This window comes from Coregonus clupeaformis, chromosome 11 (genome assembly GCF_020615455.1).
Source record: "Coregonus clupeaformis isolate EN_2021a chromosome 11, ASM2061545v1, whole genome shotgun sequence".
Classification (NCBI taxonomy): Eukaryota; Metazoa; Chordata; class Actinopteri; order Salmoniformes; family Salmonidae; genus Coregonus; species Coregonus clupeaformis.
The window spans coordinates 9,848,920-9,870,655 of record NC_059202.1 but is presented as its reverse complement, the minus strand read 5'-3'; the positions used below and the strand labels follow the sequence as shown (position 1 = coordinate 9,870,655).

The following is a 21,736-nucleotide window of genomic DNA, read 5'->3' as shown; positions in this document are numbered from 1 at the left end:
AGGCACCGTCAACTTAGTGTATGTAAACTTCTGACCCACTGGAATTGTGATACAGTGAATTATAAGTGAAATAATCTGTCTGTAAACAATTGTTGGAAACATTAGTTTGTTAACAATACATTTGTGGAGTGGGGCGGCAGGTAGCTTAGTGGTTAAGAGCGTTGTGCCAGTAACCGAAAGGTCGCTGGTTCTAATCCCTGAGACAACTAGGTGAAAAATCTGTCGATGTGCCCTTGAGCAAGGCACTTAACCTTAATTGCTCCTGTAAGTCGCTCTGGATAAGAGCGTCTGCTAAATGAGTGGTTGAAAAACGACCTAAGTGTGTCAACTGTGTATTGAAAAAATAATCAGACCCTTTACTTTGTTGAAGCACCTTTGGCAGCGATTACAGCCTCGATTCTTCTTGGGTATGAAGCTCCAAGCTTGGCACACCTGTATTTTGGGAGTTTCTCCCATTCTTCTCTGCAGATACTCTGAAGCGCTGTCAGGTTGGATGGGGAGCATGTCCGCACAGCAATTTTCAGGTCTCTCCAGAGATGTTCGATCGGGTTCAAGTCTGGGTCTGGCTGGGCCACTCAAGGACATTCATAGACTTGTCCCGAAGCCACTCCTGCGTTGTCTTGGCTCTGTGCTTAGGGTCGTTGTCCTGTTGGAAGGTGAACCTTCACCCCAGTCTGAGGTCCTGAGTGCTCTGGAGCAGGTTTTCATCAAGGATCTCTGTGTACTTAGCTCCGTTTATCTTTCCCTCGATCCTGACTTGTCTCCCAGTCCCTGCCACTGAAAAACATCCCCACAGCATTATGCTGCCACCACCATGCTTCTCTGTAGGGATGGCACCAGGTTTTCCCCAGACGTGACGCTTGGCATTCAGGCCAAATAGTTCAATCTTGGTTTCATCAGACCAGAGAACCTTGTTTCTCATGGTCTGAGAGTCCTTTGGGTGTCTTTTGGCAAACTCCAAGCGGGCTGTCATGTGCCTTCTACTGAGGAGTGGCTTTCGTCTGGCCACTCTACCATAAAGGCCAGATTGGTGGAGTGCTGCAGAGATGGCCTTCTGGAAGGTTCTCCCATCTCCACAGAGGAACTCTGGAGCTCTGTCAGAGTTACCATCGGGTTCTTCGTCCCCTCCCTGACGAAGGCCCTTCTCCCCCGAATGATCAGTTTGGCCGGCGGCCAGCTCTAGGAAGATTCTTGGTGGTTCCAAACTTCTTCCATTTAAGAATGATGGAGGCCACTGTGTTCTTGGGGACCTTCAATGCTGCAGACATGTTTTGGTACCCTTCCCCAGATCTGTGCCCACACAATATTGTCTCTGAGCTCTACGGACAATTCCTTCGATCTCATGGCTTGGTTTTTGATCTGACATGCACTGTCAACTGTGGGACTTTATCTGTGGACTGTGTCCAATCAATTGAATTTACAACAAGTGAACTCCAATCAAGTTGTAGAACTATTGTGAGGTCACTTCTGGTGGACATTCTACTCCAAAATCTATGAAAATTCAACTATGTTGACACCATCCAAAGTATAATTTTCCCTTTAAAAGCCTTAGAACCTGTAGCCCAACTAATGCAGCATTGCGGCTTTAAATAAATAGGCTGCCCATATGCATTCACCTAATTGAAACCCCCCAAAAGACACTGAATGCATCAGATGTTACAAATATACTTTTATACTTGCCACTTCAGGGGTTTTTCTGGATCAAAATGGGGCTTAGGTGGTGGGCGTGGTAGTGGGCGTGGTCAATGATGCAGTCTCCGACCTAAAATTGTGGAGGCCCTCCTCTTGGCCGCAGAGACAACATTTTACTCTTTTAAAGATCCTTTCCTGCTATTCTACACGTTTGCCATGGGGCGGAAATAACATTTTACAGATTTAAAGCTCATTTCCTGCAATTTTATACATTTTGTCATGGGACTGAGATAATTATTTTTTACTTTTAAAGCTAATTTCCTGCAATTCTACACATTTTGCCATGGCTTGTGCCGTGTTCTTAAGCTATCTGAATAAATTAAACATTATAACAAAATCAATGGGGATTGCCATGACATTTTTTTGTTTATTATTCTGCCTGACTGTCTAGTTTTTATTTTGGTGATCATTAGTTCTCAAACGTGATCTTATTTAAAGGGGCAGTGCAGTCAAAACCTGATTTACCTGTTTTTTTAAAACAATATTTCCACTCTGAGGTCAAAATAACACTGAAATTGAGAAAAGTCATGTTTTTCATGAAATTTGATTATATTTGGATGAAACCAGATCAAAGTATGATGACCAAAGTATGAAAAATGACGGTTGCTTCTACATTGATAAAGTTTGATCATAAAGTTACTTGTCCCCTCCCCCGTGTCAAACACTTGGATTCAGGAGGCAGGATTATTAAAGGGATAGGGTGACATCACACTAACTCTCTCATTTTAATACACCAATGGTAATATGATATTATTTTACCTCATTTAAATAAGTACCGCCTTGTAACCAACATCAGAGGAGTGTTTGCAGAGGGACGTGGTTTAAATAGCTAGATAGCTACTCTTCTGGTGCCAACATTTGACTGTAGGGTGTCAGTAAATATAAATACAAGTTTACCATATTCATCTATGGCAAAGATACTCATGTTTCCCCTTTCATCTGTGTCTGGTGTTAGCTAGTTACTGGCTAGCTAGGTCTTCAGCCAGCATGGAACAAAAGGGGGGGAAGGGTCGTTCAAAACACTGACACAGTTGTCATGTCAACACACCCGTTAGTGCTGCTGTGAACCACATCGCAAGAGACAGTTCTGGTTGTTTAAGTTTACACAGATTTTTTTTAAACATCAATTTTTTACAGATTTTTTTTATATTAAAAAAAACATTGGCCCACTGCTGCAAAATTAAAATAGCGGAAACACTGACTCAGGCCGACTGTCTGTAGGTCGTCAATGCGACTGTCACACTTTTTCATACTAATCCTCTTCCTCACATCTCTTCAACTTCTCTCAAATCCTTCCTTCGTTCCATCTCTCTCTCTCTCTCTCTCTCTCTCTCTCTCTCTCTCTCTCTCTCTCTCTCTCTCTCTCTCTCTCTCTCTCTTTCTCTCTCTCTATCCTCTCTAGATGTCTACAGAGCAGTTGGAGGCGTATGTCAACAGTCAGTTTGATGAGCTCCACCGGCTGGTTCGTCTGGAGGAGAAGAGGACCCTCCACCTGGTGGACCTGAAGGAAGCCTTCCTGACCGCCGCCGCCGCCGCCGAGAAGATCGCTGAGATCACCGTCCACACCGAGCGGCTCCAGGAGGAGATGGCCTGCATCACGCAGCAGCTGGGCCAGCTAGACCAGGCCGAGGCACAGCCTGGGACCGGAGTAGCTGCCCTAGCCCAGGGAGGACCCAGCCCCAGCCCCAGACCAGCGGTGAGGCACCTCTCCCTTATACACCACCATTGTCAGGGTAGATGTTACCACTGTAGGCACTGATCTTGGATCAGTGCATCATTGGGTGGGTAACGCAGCAATGACCCTATATAAATGTCTAGGGGTAATTTCATCCTAACTCACCATCACACTAGGATATCTGAAAAGGCATAGCAGGCATCTGCATGTTGATTGGTATGAAGTGTAAAGGGATAAAATCAGTTTATACAACCTTTTTTATTCAGCCTGGTCTCAGAGACTAGACATACCATAGTAAATGTAAATCCGGGTCACTCAAATTAGTATGATATGTTACGTTTGGTATGGTTACATAAGACAGATGGTTACTTACGGCAAAAAACGTAAGTAGGGTGGTTGCTCTTGGTGGATGGGTAGGCTTATAACGCGAATGTCTAGCAACCCAAAGGTTTCAATTTCGGATCTCATCATGGACAACTTTAGCATTTTAGCTAATTAGCAACTACTTAGCATGTTAGCTAACCCTTCCCCTATCCCTAACCTTAACCATTTTAGCAAACCCTTCCCCTAATCCTAACCTTAACCCTTCTCCTGACCCTAACCTTAACCCTTTAGCCTAATCCTAGTTAACGTTAGCCAGCTAGCTAAAGTTAGCCACCTAGCTAGATTTTGCAACATATCATACGTTTTTCCAATTCGTAACATATCAAATGTGTATAATATTCTATGTTTTGGAAATACGTAACATATAATACGAATTGTAATTCATAACATATCATATGAAATGGGTGATGGTTATCCACAAATTAAAACAAACTACACGAAAAGTAACATATCATACTAAATGGAGTTCCCGGATTTACGTACAGAATAATATGAAATGCTCTGAGACCAGGTTGTTTTATTAGGAAGCTGCTTGTGTAATACTATGGTGGGTTCTTAGATGTAAACATGTTTAGCACTGCATAGCTGGGGGCTTAAGTGTAACTATATATGTCCTCTGGCTGCATGTAAGGTACACACACACACAGAGAGACACACACACACACAGAGACGCCAGCTGAATATACTGCACCTCCTCTTCTACATACCAATCCCTGCCAAGGTTACTTTCTCATACACCCACACCATTATTCGCTCACTCATACAATGACACATTGACATTTACATAAACATTTACACACATATACACAGATATGTATTCTCACTCACTAACTCACTCACATGTACACACACCCTCCCCTTTCTGACCAGTTTCCCAGTCCCTGCTGATGAGAAACATCCCCACAGCATGATGCTGCCACCACCATGCTTCACTGTGGGGATGGTGTTCTCGGGGTGATGAGAGGTGTTGGGTTTGCACCAGACATAGCGTTTTCCTTGATGGCCAAAAAGATGACCAGAGTACCTTCTTCCATATGTTTGGGGAGTCTCCCACATGCCTTTTGGCAAACACCAAACATGTTTGCTTATTTTTTTCTTTAAGTAATGGCTTTTTTCTGCCCACTCTTCCGTAAAGCCCAGCTCTGTGGAGTGTATGGCTCAAAGTGGCCCTATGGACAGATACTCCAATCTCCGCTGTGGAGCTTTGCAGTTTCTTCAGGGTTATCTTTGGTATCTTTGTTGTCTCTATCTGATTAATGCCCTCCTTGCCTGGTCCATGAGTTTTGGTGGGCGGCCCTCTCTTGGCAGGTTTGTTGTGTTGCCAATTTCTTTCCATTTTTTAAATAATGGATTTAATGGTGCTCCGTGGGATGTTCAAAGTTTCTGATAAAACATTTTTATAACCCAACCTTGATCTGTACTTCTCAACAACTTTGTCCCTGACCTATTTGGAGAGCTCCTTGGTCTTCATGGTGCCGCTTGCTTGGTGGTGCCCCTTGCTTAGTGGTGTTGCAGACTCTGGGGCCTTTCAGAACAGGTGTATATATACTGAGATCATGTGACAAATCATGTGACACTTAGATTGCACACAGGTGGACTTTATTTAACTAATTATGTGACTTCTGAAGATAATTGGTTGCACCAGATCTTATTTAGGGGCTTCATAGCAAAGGGGGTGAATACATATGCACGCACCAGTTTTCCGTTATTTATTTTTATTTTTTAGAAGTTCTTTTTTTCCATTACATGAAATCCAAATAAAAATCTATTTAAATTACAGGTTGTAATGCAACAAAATAGGAAAAACACCAAGGGGGATGAAATACTTTTGCAAGGCACTGTAAATTAGAAGATCCTCCTGGCCCATTACTCAACTGCTATAGTTTAACTGCTGCAGACTGGACTGTTCTCTCCCCTGGTGGAGCCTCCCAGGCAGGAGCCAGGCAGGGGGGCTGGCAGTCAGGGAGAGACGGAGGGCTGTAGTAATGGCTGTGGCCAGCCTGCAGATTGCTTGCCTGGGTGAAAAATCAGCTTATGGTGGGCCGAGTTCATTAAGGGCCTAATTGAATGGTGATGGTTGCCCTGTTTGTTCTCTCCTGTAAGTCATTGCTGGCATTGAGTAATGCCTGCTGTGACTTAGAGACGTCTATGAGAGAGAGAGAGAGAGAGAGAGAGAGAGAGAGAGAGAGAGAGAGAGAGAGAGAGAGAGAGAGAGAGAGAGAGAGAGAGAGAGAGAGAGAGAGAGAGAGAGAGAGAGAGAGAGAGAGAGAGAGAGAGAGAGAGAGAGAGAGAGAGAGAGAGAGAGAGAGAGAGAGAGAGAGAGAGAGAGAGAGAGAGAGAGAGAGAGAGAGAGAGAGAGAGAGAGAGAGAGAGAGAGAGAGAGAGAGAGAGAGAGAGAGAGGTACAGTGTCTGAGGTGCCCTAGGGATGTCTGTGTGTATGATGAGGTACAAATAGAAACATTTGCGTGTGTGCGTGCATTTGTGTCTGTGTGTGTGTGCAAGAGATACAAGATAGCGAACGAGTTAGAGAGAAGCCCCTAATACCAATTGATACACACAATCTAATCACATTCCCGAGCGCGTTTCAGTTCTAGCCATTTGTACTCTCTGATGTAGTGGCCCCACTATCTACTTACAAGATGGAAAAGATGCAAACTGCAGATCTGAGAGAGGAAAGCAACAGAAACACACAGTATGAATACCAACAGTCCAGCAACCACAAACCACATCTGAAAGATGGAAATAATTTAGGATGGAATAATCTCATCCCTATCATTAGCCTTCCTCAAACCCCTCTCTAAAGCATACATCTCATAATTGAGGTGAGTCCGCTTGCTTTAGGTCAGGCAAACATAGGGTTGCAAAGGTAGGTTATATTACTGGAAACATTCAAAGTATTTTATGTAATCTATCAGACATCTACTGGCCCTTTTGGGTCATTCAGATTATCACAGGTGTCTGTAATTATCTGTGGCCCTCTGTTTGGCCTTATCACATGTAAAATATATAAAATAAGATGATTTTAAAATAAAAAATAGAATGACAAAGCTGTAAAACATTATCCTAAATATATACCATCAATTTAGTGACTGCCATTGGTGTTTAATATGAGGGTTTCAGCATGAATTGTACTATGTCAATGTGACTTTGTTGTTAATGTTTTGTCGCCAAACTGGTGGCAGTTGTGAAAAAAGTTAATAGTTGGAAAAGTTGCAGAGTTAATAAAAAATAATGCCATTGTTTATTAGATGCTTTTTTCATTAGTTAGGCTATTTTCTCTTGAACCATACAGCAGAACGTTCTCCACGGCGTCTCCAGACTCTGTCACGTCTGTCACGTGCTCAGTGTGAACCTGCTTTCATCTGTGAAGAGCACAGGGCGCCAGTGGCCAATTTGCCAATCTTGGTGTTCTCTGGCAAATGCCAAACGTCCTGCACGGTGTTGGGCTGTAAGCACAACCCCCACCTGTGGACGTCAGGCCCTCACACCACCCTCATGGAGTCTGTTTCTGACCGTTTGAGCAGACACATGCACATTTGTGGCCTGCTGGAGGTCATTTTGCAGGGCTCTGGCAGTGCTCCTCCTGCTCCTCCTTGCACAAAGGCGGAGGTAGCGGTCCTGCTGCTGGGTTGTTGCCCTCCTACGGCCTCCTCCACGTCTCCTGATGTACTGGCCTGTATCCTGGTAGCGCCTCCATGCTCTGGACACTACGCTGACAGACACAGCAAACCTTCTTGCCACAGCTCGCATTGATGTGCCATCCTAGATGAGCTGCACTACCTGAGCCACTTGTGTGGGTTGTAGACTCCGTCTCATGCTACCACTAGAGTGAAAGCACCGCCAGCATTCAAAAGTGACCAAAACATCAGTCAGGAAGCATAGGAACTGAGAAGTGGTCTGTGGTCACCACCTGCAGAACCACTTCTTTATTGGGGGTGTCTTGCTAATTGCCTATAATTTCCACCTGTTGTCTATACCATTTGCACAACAGCATGTGACATTTATTGTCAATCAGTGTTGCTTCCTAAGTGGACAGTTTGATTTCACAGAAGTGTGATTGACTTGGAGTTACATTGTGTTGTTTAAGTGTTCCCTTTATTTTTTTGAGCAGTGTATTTCAAGGCCTACCTTCAAACTCAGTGCCTCTTTGCTTGACATCATGGGAAAATCAAAAGAAATCAGCCAAGACCTCAGAAAAAAATTTGTAGACCTCCACAAGTCTGGTTCATCCTTGGGAACAATTTCCAAACGCCTGAAGGTACCACGTTCATCTGTACAAACAATAGTACACAAGTATAAACACCATGGGACCACGCAGCCGTCATACCGCTCAGGAAGGAGACACGTTCTGTCTCCTAGAGACTAACGTACTTTGGTGCAAAAAGTGCAAATCAATCCCAGAACAACAGCAAAGGACCTTGTGAAGATGGTGGAGGAAACAGGGACAAAAGTATCTACAGTAAAATGAGCCCTATATCGACATTACCTGAAAGGCCACTCAGCAAGGAAGAAGCCACTGCTCCAAAACTGCCATAAAAAAGCCAGACTACGGTTTGCAACTGCACATGGGGACAAAGATCGTACTTTTTGGAGAAATGTCCTCTGGTCTGATGAAACAAAAATAGAACTCTTTGACCATAATGACCATCGTTATGTTTGGAGGAAAAAGGGGAAGGCTTGCAAGCCAAAGAACACCATCCCAACCGTGAAGCACGGGGGTGGCAGCATCATGCTGTGGGGGTGCTTTGCTGCAGGAGGGACTGGTGCACTTCACAAAATAGATGGCATCATGAGGAAGGAAAATGATGTGGATATATTGAAGCAACATCTCAAGACATCAGTCAGGAAGTTAAAGCTTGGTCTCAAATGGGTCTTCCAAATGGACAATGACCCCAAGCATACTTCCAAAGTTGTGGCAAAATGGCTTAAGGACAACAAAGTCAAGGTATTGGAGTTGCCATCACAAAGCCCTGACCTCAATCCTATAGAAAATGTGTGGGCAGAACTGAAAAAGCGTGTGCGAGCAAGGAGGCCTAGACACTTGACTCAGTTACACCAGCTCTGTCAGGAGGAATGGGCCAAAATTCACCCAACTTATTGTGGGAAGCTTGTGGAAGGCTACCCAAAACATTTGACCCAAGTTAAAGAATTTAAAGGCAATGCTACCAAATACTAATTGAGTGTATGTAAACTTCTGACAAACTGGGAATGTGATGAATGAAATAAAAGCTGAAATAAAAAATTCTCTCTACTATTATTCTGAGATTTCACATTCTTAAAATAAAGTGGTGATCCTAACTGACCTAAGACAGGGAAGTTTTACTAGGATTAAATGTCAGGAATTGTGAAAAACTGAGTTTAAATGTATTTGGCTAAGGTGTATGTAAACTTCCGACTTCAGCTGTATACAAAAATGAATACTATACACAAATTAATTTTCGAAAAGTTATTCATGTATAAATTACCAAAGTTACCATAGATTGCCATACATTACTTGTTAATTACCTAAATTACCTGTAGTTTTGCAACCTTAGGCAAATACTCCTATAAGACACATACTAGTTTGAGAAGTCCAGTGCTTAAATGGAGAATGATGCGTGTGTGCTTGTGCCTGTGTGTGTTTGTGTGTGCATGTGTTCATGCTCGCTAAGCAGTTAGTCTAAATGGAGGCAAAGCTGATAAAGAATGGGCCAGCTGTTATGGCAGTTGCTGTGTCCATTTATTACAGAATTAATGGGCTCCTGTTTTGCAGTGTAATCTACAGATCTGTCATTAAATCAATAGAGAGCGGAGCGGGCGGTAGGTAGGTAGGTAAGCAGCTCTGCAGACATATGCCTGCTGTGTTTACCCTCCAATCACCACCCACCATGATTGCTGAGCACTGATCTGTCACCCCGGAGGAAATCATCCCTCAACCTGTCTCACAGAACACACACACAACGTCTCACATAGCATACACACACAACCACACACACACACATAGTCAGAGAACGCACACACACACACACTACAGAACACACACACACACAACTAAGCATACAGACAAATACACACTGCAGAGCATAAACACACACACACACAGCAGAGTGCACATGAACAGTGACACAGACCGGATTGATACCCATACAGATAGGCAATCATGCACACTGACCCTCTCACATGCCGCAGTGCACCAATACACAGAGTCACATGTTCCAATGAATTATGTGAGGTGTGTTTGCAACCGTATGCGTCTGTGTTAGTGTGCATACTAGAATGAGTGTGGCTGTTTGTGCGAGCAAGTTACAGTAGTTTCCTCATTTGTACATGCATGCCTGTGTGTGAGCAAGTGTGTGTTTGACAGTGGAGAGTAGAGGCACTGGGTTCAATCATGTGTAAGGCCTCCTGGCCTCAGAATGGCCTCAGACAGGGTCCAATCAGCCTTTAGCTAGTCATTAGATGCCCAGTGTGCTGACCGAGTTGACCCAGGCCTCAACCTGACCTGCTCCTGAACCAGAACAATCACATCAGATCTTTTCACATCAGATCTTTTTCAGAGTTGATGTGATTGGTCAAAAGTAAAAAAAGATCAGAATTGAATCAAATGTATTTATAAAGCCTTTTTTACATCAGCAGATGTCACAAAGTGCTTATACAGAAACGCAGCCTAAAACCCCAAAGCAATGCAGATGTAGAAGCACGGGAATTGGGCTGCCTGTCTAAACGCAGCCATAGAGACAGAATAATTACTGCCATCACTGTAGACATAACTCATTCGACATTTCACCACTCAATCAGACCTGGGTTACTATAGTAAACTAGACCCCACCCATCTGGCCCACCCTGCCTCACAATATGTTCCTATTTTTACCTTCACCTTTTCAATTCATTTTAATTCTACACCTATTCAAATTAGATTTTAATATCCAATCGTCTACTTTTAACTAAGTGGGAAGAAAGAGGGTAGTTCTCTCTTCAATGTGTCTTGTTTTAATGAAAAGGAGCAGAGAGATGGAGTTAGCAGGGCCCTCCAGGGGAAGCTACAGTATAGTACTGTATTGTTAGTCTCTGTGGTTCTCCTCTATAGCTGGTGGCTGCATTGTGACTGAGGTGGTGGCGTGTGGCTGCTAATTAAAGTGTGAACAGTGTATACAGATCCACCACTGGGCTCATTTACTCTCCTCTCATGTGACACACTGATGTCTTTTGAGAATAGCTTTTGATATGTGAAATGTGATGTTGTTAGCTTTGTGAAGTCTTGCCATCTGTATAGATGTGTGTTGATGTGTCATTGTGTCAGTGTCAACCACAGCACTGTGTTATGGTCTCCTGTATTAAAACTGCTGTTTCTCTTGTCTTTTTCAGCAGCGTGACATTGAGGCCAGCCCAAGGTAAGACTGATCATAACAACCTCTTTTATAGCATCTGGCAGAATTGGGAGAAAAAATACCCTTTTAAATCCCCACACTCAGGCGGTTTTACAGTGGGCTAACAGGGAGAGGGGATCAGTATGCGACACACACCTCCATGCTCACACGCACACATACAGTAAACTCACACATGCACACACTCTCTCCCTCTCTCACACTCACACACTCACACACTCTCTCTCACACACACACACGTTTGTTTTACTATCCTTGTGGGGATCAAACAATTGATTCCTATTCAAAATCCTATTTTCCCTAACCTTAATTCCTAACCTTAATACTAACCCAAATTGTAACCCTAAACCTAATGGACGTTTCTTTTACTATCCTTGTGAGGACCAGAAGTCCTCACAAGGATAGTAAAACAAAGAAAGTGGGGATATTTCGCTGGTCCCCACAAGGAAAATGGCAATAGCCGAAATATCCCCACTTTCCTTGTTTTACAGTCGTTGTTAGGACTTCTGGTCCCCAAAAGTATAGTGAAACCAAAAACACACACACACTTCTCTCTCCAGCCCTTGCACAGTGTGTCCCCACTCCTCTCCTCTCCTCCTTCCCTGTAGTACTGTATGTGTGTCACGTCCGTGGCCCAGCCAGGCAATTAGCTGCTCTAATCTCTGTGCCCGCTGGAATTAAACGCTCGGAAAGGTGACGACTTGCCCTCTCTAATCACATGGCCACACAGAGTGACCTGCCCCTGTTCGCTTCATTGGACACTGGGCCGAACCGGGCCGGGCTGGGTGCTGGAGAGACACACTGTCCACTAGTGTGTGGTCAAGCTGTAGTCTGATTATTGGGGTCAACTCAAGCCTTCAGGTGGATCAACCCTGCTTAGGCAGCATGGTCTGTGTTGTAGTAAGCTTGTCTGGTAGGTAGTTGTGTAGGGAGTGTATGTGTGTCTTGTTTGTCTGCCTGCCTACCTGCCTGCCTATTTGTCTGTATCTCTGTCTATCTGTAAGTCTGTCTGTTCATCCTCTCGTCCATCTGTCCACCTGTCTCTCTCTGTCTGTCTGACTTGTAAAGGTGTGTAGGTTAGTGTGGGAGACAGTGTTTGTAGGTTAGTGTGTGAGACAGTGTGTGTAGGTTAGTGTATGAGACAGTGTGTGTAGGTTAGTGTGTGAGACAGTAGGTGTAACAGATAGCCTTTACCCAGTCACACACGTATTGATTCCCTGACACTGACATGGCTCTCAGAGAGGAGCTGCTCGCTCGGAGCAGCTGCCTTCCCATCACCCCCTGCTGTGTCCTGTCCCTTTGGTGTGTGTCTCTCCAGGCCTTGATGTCAGACTGCCTCCCCACCTCTCTCTCTCACACATACACACACACACACACACACACACACACACACACACACACACACATACACACACACACACACACATACACACACTCACGCTCACTCAGTAAAGGTCTGAGACACAGACAGTGCCTCCATGTCTGCCTGTCTGAAATGTGCAAATGTCAGCCTCAGTATATCCGGTGGGAAATAAATGCTTTATCTGAAAGGGACTATGTGGTTGAATAAAGGTTAAAGACGACAGTGTCTTCTAAGACTGACACCAACAAGCTTTGAACTAAAAGCTTTGGAGAAAGACAGACAGCTCTGTGTTTTATCTTTGGAATGTTGTTGGATTTTCAGAACAGATAAGTGATAACACAAATAACCAAATAGCAGGGAAACTGAATAAACACATCAATCAGCATTGCCTTGTTTTGTCACACACCTGCAGAATATGGAGCAAGTACACAGAGGAGTTTGAGTATTTGTTTTGGCGAAATGTACAGTATTTGTAGATATTTTCATATTGTAGTGTTTTGTTTTTAATGGCCCTGACCCAGCCATGGAGAGGCCCAGTATAACTGCCAGCTCAGGGGCTGTAACTGATGGGCCTGCCAATGGCAATGCTCAGACCCAAGCACAATCCACTACTCTCTATCCAGACCAGATGGCTGCGAGTTGGGACCCCAGGGTGAGATAACGCTTCTGCAATGCCCTTGGACAAGGTTAACACACATATATACACACACACATACATACACATATAAGTATGCACACATGAACACACTACTCTTTTCCATCTTCATAAAATGCTGTGGGTGCAGAATTTAGCCCAGCTCCCTGCCTGGATAAAGGCATCAGATACCAACACGTATAAAACATAATGAAGTCATAATGCAAGAAGGACTGGGACTAAAGGGACAAGAGAGGGAGAGAGGGAGGAATGTGACTGGGAAAGAGGAGGGAATACATGTATTTTTATTTTCTGTAGGGTTATAGCTTACAAGCTCGGGGAGATGGGGAAAGAGAGGCGGGGGAGAGGAAAAAAATGAATTGAAGGAATGGACGAGGGAAAGAGAGAGAAGGAGAGGCATGATTTAGAAAAGTGTGGGTGATGAATGGGGTGAAGGAGAGCGAGACAAAGAGGGAAAGACAAATAGGGAGAGAGAGAGAATGATTATAGTACAATTATAGTAATGCCTATCCCCACCCTGTTTTCCTGATATGGTCCCCCCTCTCCCCCTCTCCCCAAATCACCAAAATCCTCCTTTCCCCCTCAACATCTCTCAGCATGTACTCTTCTCTCCCTAGCTTCCTCTCCCCTGTGTTAGTGAGGAGCCTCTCTCGCTAGCCCCTTCTCCCCAGTGTTAGTGAGGAGACTCTCCCTAGCCCCCTCTCCCCAGTGTTAGTGAGGAGCTTCTCTCCCTAACCTCCTCTCCCCAGTGTTAGTGAGGAGCCTCTCGCCCTAGCCCCCTCTCCCCAGTGTTAGTGAGGAGCCTCTCGCCCTAGCCCCCTCTCCCCAATGTTAGTGAGGAGCCTCTATCCCTAGACCCCTCTACCAAGTGTTAGTGAGGAGCTTCTCTCCCTAGCCCCCTCTCCCCAGTGTTAGTGAGGAGCCTCTCTCCCTAGCCACCTCTCCCCAGTGTTAGTGAGGAGCCTCTCTCCCTAGTCCCCTCTCCCCAGTGTTAGTGAGGAGCCTCTCTCCCTAGTCACCTCTCCCCAGTGTTAGTGAGGAGCCTCTCTCCCTTTCCCCCTCTCCCCAGTGTTAGTGAGGAGCCTCTCTCCCTAGTCCCCTCTCCCCAGTGTTAGTGAGGAACCTCTCTCCCTAGTCCCCTCTCCCCAGTGTTAGTGAGTAGCCTCTCTATCTAGCCCCCTTTCCCAAGTGTTAGTGAGGAGCTCTACATAAACACAGCTCATGACCATACTTATCATCTGGATCTAATCACACAATTTCAGCCTCTCTGTGTGTGTGTGTTAATGATGTAATATGAGATTCAGTCTTTTATTGCATCAAATTATATCCTACCCAGAGGTCCCCTTGCCCCCCTTGCACATCTCTCACATAATACACACACACACAAACATTGATTTGGTTAATTGTTTCTCATCAACCTCCCTGAGCCCCCTTGAAATGACTCTTCCCTGATCAGAGAGCGGTGTTGGTTTGGGAGATGGTAGGGCCACTGATCAATAGTTTGTGTGTGTGTGCATGGGTGTGTGTTAGTTTGTTCTGATTGATGGAGGAGGATTTGAGAGAAAGAGTAGAGGGGGTCAGGGGAGAGGGACAGCAAGAGAGGGAGATGGAGGGGGAGTGCATGAGAGGGAGAGCTATACAGAAGTCAGAGAGAGCGAGAGAGAGATATATTGTGCAACTTTGCAAGAGAGAAGGGTGAGTTTTACTAAAGAAAGCAAATGAAACATCCCAATCGATGGAGTCTTTCTATGTCTCTAAAAGTTGATCATTGCTTGCATTCTTAGATTATTTTTCACCCTGTGTGAGTTGCTAGTGATGCTAGACAGGTGGTCTTTAAGGGATGAAGATTAGGAGGGTTTCTGTTAGTTTTCTGATAAAGAGAGAGGCGGGACATTCACTGAGGCCTATGCCACTTGGAACTCTCTGTTTTCTTTGGATGACTCTATCGAGAAGTTGAGACTAGGGTTGTAAAGCTACCGGTAACTTACCAAAGTTACCGGAATCTTCAGTAATTTTGGTAATTAACAGAAAATCTATGGCAGTCTATCATAACTTTGGTAATTTTATACTTGAATAACTTTTAAAAAATGCATTCATATATAATATTCATTTTTTATATCTGTGTACAAATGGTCCATTAGTTTCCAGGAGATAGACCATATGGTTTAAGAGAAAATAGCCTAATTAATTAAAAAAGCATCTAATCAACAATGGCATTATTTTCAATTGCCTCTGCAACTCGTCCAAGTATTGATTTTTTTTCACAACTGCCACCCGTTTGACGCCAAAACATTGGCAACAAATAGATATTGACATAGTCAAATAAATGTGTGTAAATTTCATACGGAAACCCTCATATTAAACACCAATGGTATTTACTAAGTTGATGGTTTATATTTAGAATAATGTTTTACATCTTTGTTATTCTAGTTTGTATTTTAAAATCATCTTATTTAATAATTTCATATGTTTTTTTGATAAGGTCACACAGAGGGCCAGGGATAATTACAGACACCTGTGATAATCTGAAGTACCCAAAGGGGCCACTAGATGTCTTGTGATAAATTACATAAAATCCTTGAAAGATACCAAAATTCTGGTAGTTTACTGGTAAACTTCAAAAGCTTCCTGTAATATACCATCACTTTACAACCCCAGTTGAGACTAAAATATGTGTGTCAGAAAGAGTTACGGGACTGTGATGTGCAGAAAGTCTGCTTAGCAAGGGAGGCTTGGCAAGCATATAAATCATGCAGTGTAATCACACTAATATGATAAGACACTCTGGGGAGTCTGGCACTTATAAGGATGATAGGAGGTCCCTCCACTTATTCCTCCACTCTGTCACATCGCTCTGCTCTGTCTCTTGAGCCATGCAACGCACCCTGACTTCCAGTCCTGCTTTATCATGCATGGGACCTGTGCGCGCACACACACACACACTTCCTCTGTTTTATCATGAATAGGACCTGAGCAGAAGTAACGTTACCTCAGAGACAAGCGAATGCAGGGCTTAAGGCTAGTGCTCTCACCAGAGCCTTTATGTAAACACACACACTCTTCTCTCTCTCACTCCTTTTCTCCATCTCTTGCTCTCTCTCCCCCCGGCTATCTCCCTCGCCCCCCACCCGCTCTCTCTTTCTTTTTCTCTCTCTTGTTCTTACTCGCTCTCTTGTTTTCACTCGCTCTCACACACACACTAACACCAAGAGATGTATGTAAAAACACAGTCTGAGCTCACACACAGTCTAAAATCAGTTGCCTATTTTGTTGTTGTTGTGATCTTTCTCTCCTTGAATGGATGGCTAGTTAGTAGTGTTCTGGTTGTGCTGTTAAGGCTGTACAGGAAGAGGAAGTGGGAGCTCTCTGGCGTTGCCCTCCTGATGTTCAGTTCAGTCAACATGTCCAGGATTAGGAGAGGGAAGGGCGTGGTGTTGAGATGATTTGGCTCAGCTTTAGCCACTATGTTGAGCCCTTTGCCCTTCAGAGGGTCAACAGATGGGCGGAGGAAAGGAGGAAAGAGAGGAGTTAAGTGGTAGAGGTCAGGGGAAAGACCCCTGAGATGGAAACACAGAGCTGGGTTTCCGCTAATGAAATATTTACAATCCCCAGAGAGAACAAAGGCACTGCAGCCCCCCCCCCCCTCCCCCACATTATCCCTCCATTCCCCCATCTCGTCGTGTCTGTGTGTGTGTCTGTGTGCGTGCGTGCGTGTGTGTGTGCGAGCGCGCGCAGGCAGGCACTTGCACGCATGCGTGTGTGTCTTACTGTGTGTAACTGTATGCCACGGTTTAATCAACATGCCCTCACTTAATAATTTAAGTGGCTATAGTTGGAAACTTCAGCCAGCAGGGTTCAAGTGACTGCTGCTGCTGGTGTGTGTGTGTGTGTGTGTGTGTGTGCGCATGCCTGCTGCCTGGATGAGTAACAAGGCCCAGCTGGCTGCTGTGGATGATGATGGAGGATCCCACTCTTCTCCTCTCACATTCACACTCCAATGGGACTGTGGATCTCACATTTCATTTCATCCCATACTTCACCCTCTGCACTATCTTGCTACACACGCACTGGCATGTGTGCACTAACACACACACTGGCATTGTTCTCTGTGCAAGCACCAATATACACACCACTCACTGAATGTCACACCACAAATAAATATGCATTATTAATTGAAAGAGTCACAGACTTCTTTAGGTTCATGTCAATGGTACTCACTTTGAGGTCCACCATCGAATGACATCGACAACCACAGCAGCACTAATCTTATACCCGTGTGTGTGTGTGTGTGTGTGTGTGTGTGTGTGTGTGTGTGTGTGTGTGTGTGTGTGATCTTTCATGTGCTCCTCTACATGACTTATGGTCTTTTTTTTATTTATCTCAGGGTTAACTGGAATACAAAAAAGGTAATTTTACCATAACAAAGCTTCTGATAACCATCACAATTTAACGTTGGGAGTTGCCATAGCAACTCGTACATTATGGTTTTGTATTTCGTTCCCCTCTTCAGCCATTCTGAAGAGATGTGGACCTAAATGGAAAGGCTAGTGCTGCTTAAAGTGGATTGGAAAATAGCTTTTTAGATTAATAGAGTTTCTGAAATGGCAGAATCTGAATCATAAGATTGTGTTCTCGCACATCAAGAAAATGGTGCAGTCGACAATAATGTATTTTCATAAAGGATGTGACTGAAAGTGTCTGGTTTTATAATGGATGTGGCTGTGGAGGAGCAGCCTGATAACACATATTTTGTTGAGTTGTAGAGAGGTAGACTTTAAACAACCTTAGCTAGACGTAACCCGTGGAGTTAAGTTTTGAATCCTGGAGTAAATACTGGACACTGGTCATGTGTGTTGTCCTGTGTTCTGTGTTTACCATCATCCCCAGTAAGAAGAAGGAAGGTGTAAAATACCAATCTCAGACTAGTATAGTGCCTGGACTTTGATCCCAGAACTCCTAAGAAAACAGTGGCAAGTGTTACTGAGTGGACTATCCTGGCTCAATAAAATTACATGAAATAATGTTAGTATTAAGGGATACCTTGGGATTTTGGCAATTAAATAGTTAAAGTGCATTCTCTTCTGGCTCCTTTTAAATGTCAGCAGAAAACTCTGAGCATAACTGCTTTGAAATGAATGAGTAGGCAAACACGCTGTTTAGATATACTTAACTGACAAACCGACACACACGCACTAACACACACAGAAATACTGTAGACAATCCATTCTTTACAGGCACTATAGGCTTGAAACGTTAAAGGGATACTTCGAAATGTTGGCAATGAAGGCCTTTATCTACTTCCCCAGAGTCAGATGAACTCGTGGATACCATTTCTATGTCTCTGCGTCGAGTATGAAGGAAGTTAGAGGTAGGTTTACAAGCCAATGCTAACTAGCATTAGCGCAATGACTGGAAGTCTATGGGAACAGCTAGCATTCTAGCTGTTCCTGTAGACTTCCAGTCATTGCGCTAACACTAGTTAGCAATTGTGCTAAAGCTAGTTAGCAACTTCCTTTAAAACTGCACACAGAGACATAAAAATGGTATTCACGAGTTCATCTGTCTCGGGGCTAAAAGGCTTCATTGCCAAAATCCTGAAGTATCCCTTTAATGTTTCAAGCCTATAGTGCTTATAAATAATGGATTGTCTACAGTATTTCTGTGTGTGTTAGTGCGTGTTTGTCGGTTCGTCAGTTAAGTATATCTAAACAGTGTGTTTGCATACTAATTCATTTGAAGCAGTTATCCTCAGAGTTTTCTGCTGACAAAAGGAGCCAGAAGAGGAGGCACTATTTAACAAGGGAATCAAGAGGGTAACTTAAAATATGAATATATACCCCCCAGTTACCACTTACTTTAAGTATTCAAGAAAGGAGAGATCATGTTTAACTCAGAATAGAGAAGGGAAAGAGGGGAGATGGTAAAATGGGGGGAAGTAAGATTTCTGGGCACGGGGTAATATAAATGGACAGGGCATGAAAAATGGGAGCAAGCCTGGTGAATCGTATCTCATAGGGCTCCAGTGCACAAGACAACAACAATAAGTTAGTCTGACAGCCAACTTCGCCATGTGCGGTGGTATAAACAGTTTGCTATCTTCTCCTGTGTTGCACATTGAGTTATATCTGCCTCCAGTGATACCCTTGCTGATAAGCTTGTGGTATCCAATATGTTTTCCAAGTATTACACTTCCTACCAAGTCCATGTACTGTTTATGAATACCACATGAGCTAAGTACCACTGTTTGACCCTATCAAACTCAAAATGTATTACCGGATTGTTTATGTGTTTTGTCATTTGCATGTATAGATTTATATCAAATATCCAATATGTTTAAACCAATCATTTTGATTTCATGGACCGTTAGTCCTTGCATTCGTAGCTCTATCAATTAAATTGAGTGGTTGTATGTTTAGCTTGTTCTGTTCCGAACCAAGTGCCGGGCTGCTTTTGGCCTGAAACACAGACTCCAGATTGTGGCTTCAATACAGTATATCTGAATATTTATTTGTTTGGTTGCTTGTTAATCACAATGTTGATGGTTTGTTTTTGTGAAACACTCCTCCTCTCTTCATCCTTTCTCATTTGTTTGTTCTTTGTCTCTTTCTCTCTGCACCTGCTCATTAAAAGAGTCTGCTCTCCTCTTTTACTCAGCTCTCCTTTCCTGGGAAGTAATCACGCCGCTCGTTGTCAGCACTAGCTTGAAAGACTGGGCTATTGAAGAGGGAGGGAGGGAGGGAGGGAGAGAAATAAAGAGTGAGCTTAAGACAGACTGAAGAAGGAGAGTGCGTGTCAGAGAGAGAGACTATATGAGAGATGTAGACAGCAGGAGAAGGTGGGAGCAGTGTATAGTAGAACACAGATGTGTTGTGTTTCTGTGTCTATAGTGTGACTCCATCAAACACTAGTCATCATCTGTAGGGAAGCATTCTGATACAGCGTGACGAGACCAGGCAGCGTCGCCATCGGTAAGGAGCTGATGCAGGAGCAATGGAGAACATTTAATGGTTCGTAATGGGCTATGATGGCTAACACTGGCCACATATGGCAACCACTCCAACTAGCAGATGCCTGTCAGTCTTTGGCTTCCCCAAAGCAGACCGTCACCCTGTATCTCTGTTAAGGGTAATCCCACACGCACCATGCTAGAAGTTACAGAACACACAAACATTATTCATGCAAAAAAATCCCAAGTACTAAATACAACACGCACACATACTTCTTGAGCCTGTTGTAAAATATTCCTTCCTTCAGCCACATGAAGACTATACTCACTGTGCCCCTCTCTCTCTCACACATACAAACACACACACAGCCCGACACCCCGAGGTCTGGTGTCAGCTCAGTGGAGATGTTGGCGGGGTGATAGTGGTGAGCTGAACAAAGGCTGATGAATCCTGCCCCTCGCCATGACCTGTCAACACGGCAGCAGCAGAGCCACATCACACCGCCTCTTCTCCCAGCCCCGCTCCCGGCCCACTACACCACCAATATAATGTTAACACTGTTACATGCAGGCAGGGGCCCGCCGAATCGTGTGACATCACAACACACGGTTCACGGCCCCCAGGCTCAGCAGGGTGGAAAGGCCGAAGATGTCTGTCCCTTCTCTCCTTCTCTACTCCTTTCCTGCCTCCATCCCTCTGCCGGAGAGAGAGCAAAGAGAGAGCGGGAGAGCATGAAGGTTGTCATGGCCATGTTTAATTCAGCAGCCTCTCGACAGGCGCTGTCACTGTGGCGATTTATGTGTTGCCGTGGTGTTAGGTTGCCTCCCACATCAGTATCAGTATTCGGCGGCGGCAGGAGAAGGCAACCTTGAGTGGAATGTAGAGGAAGGGAGGAGTGGAGGAGTGTGGAGGGAGCCAGTTCTTAATTACCCTGCTATAGAGGAGTGTTAGTATGCACACCACATAGCACACCTCTTCTCACTAGTCACATGTCAAGACAGCTTTTTTTTTCTCTTTTACTATTTGCACTTCGTTTTTTTCTCTTTTGCTTTGGATGGTGCGGGGGGTGTTGAGGGAGATTGCTGATCGGATTTTCTTTGTTTGAATGACATTTTAGAGTTTTTTCTTCATTTTTCTGGTGGTAGTAGGTGAGAAAGAGGTTATCTTAAAAAAAAAATATATATATATATATATATATATATATATATATATATATATATATATATGTGAAGGTTTGGTGGTTGCTGCGGGCTTGGTCCTGATTTAAATGACAGTGTATAGTGTTGTTTCCCTCCTAGCCTTCACTGAAGTTGTTTATGTGGGTGTGTCTGGGGAGGAGGGTTGTATTTTAACTAACAGGCATGGATGGACAGGCCACTGGATTTCCCAAAACACTGAAATTGCCTTCTGTCTTGTGCTATGATAAAATATCATGGGGGGAATATTAGCTCCAGGAGCTGTCAGGCTTTTATGACAGATGTTTTACAAGATGCATTAGCACCCATAAAAGTGTATTAGTCATCCACCTAGCACTGTGGAGCTGTCAGGGCCCAGTGAAATTCTCTCTGCCTGTTTCTCTTTCTGTTCCTGTCCCAGCTCAGTGTCTAGTCTACTGCTGCTACTACAGGAACAGACAGCCACAGGGCCCTGTCAAC

At 44.2% G+C, this 21,736-nt stretch overlaps 1 protein-coding gene across 4 annotated transcripts in view; it reads left to right on the top strand.

Annotated features, from left to right (window-relative positions):
- Positions 1-21,736, top strand: part of LOC121576396 (tripartite motif-containing protein 44-like) — a 79,378-nt gene that overhangs the window by 40,610 nt on the left and 17,032 nt on the right. For 3 of the 4 annotated variants that reach the window (XM_041889499.2, XM_041889498.2, XM_041889496.2), the window contains 2 exons: positions 3,095-3,388; positions 11,097-11,122. In XM_041889499.2, the coding sequence (XP_041745433.2) occupies positions 3,095-3,388; positions 11,097-11,122 (320 nt within the window). The remainder of the gene's footprint in view (positions 1-3,094; positions 3,389-11,096; positions 11,123-21,736) is intronic. The other variant, XM_041889497.2, reaches the window with a different exon arrangement.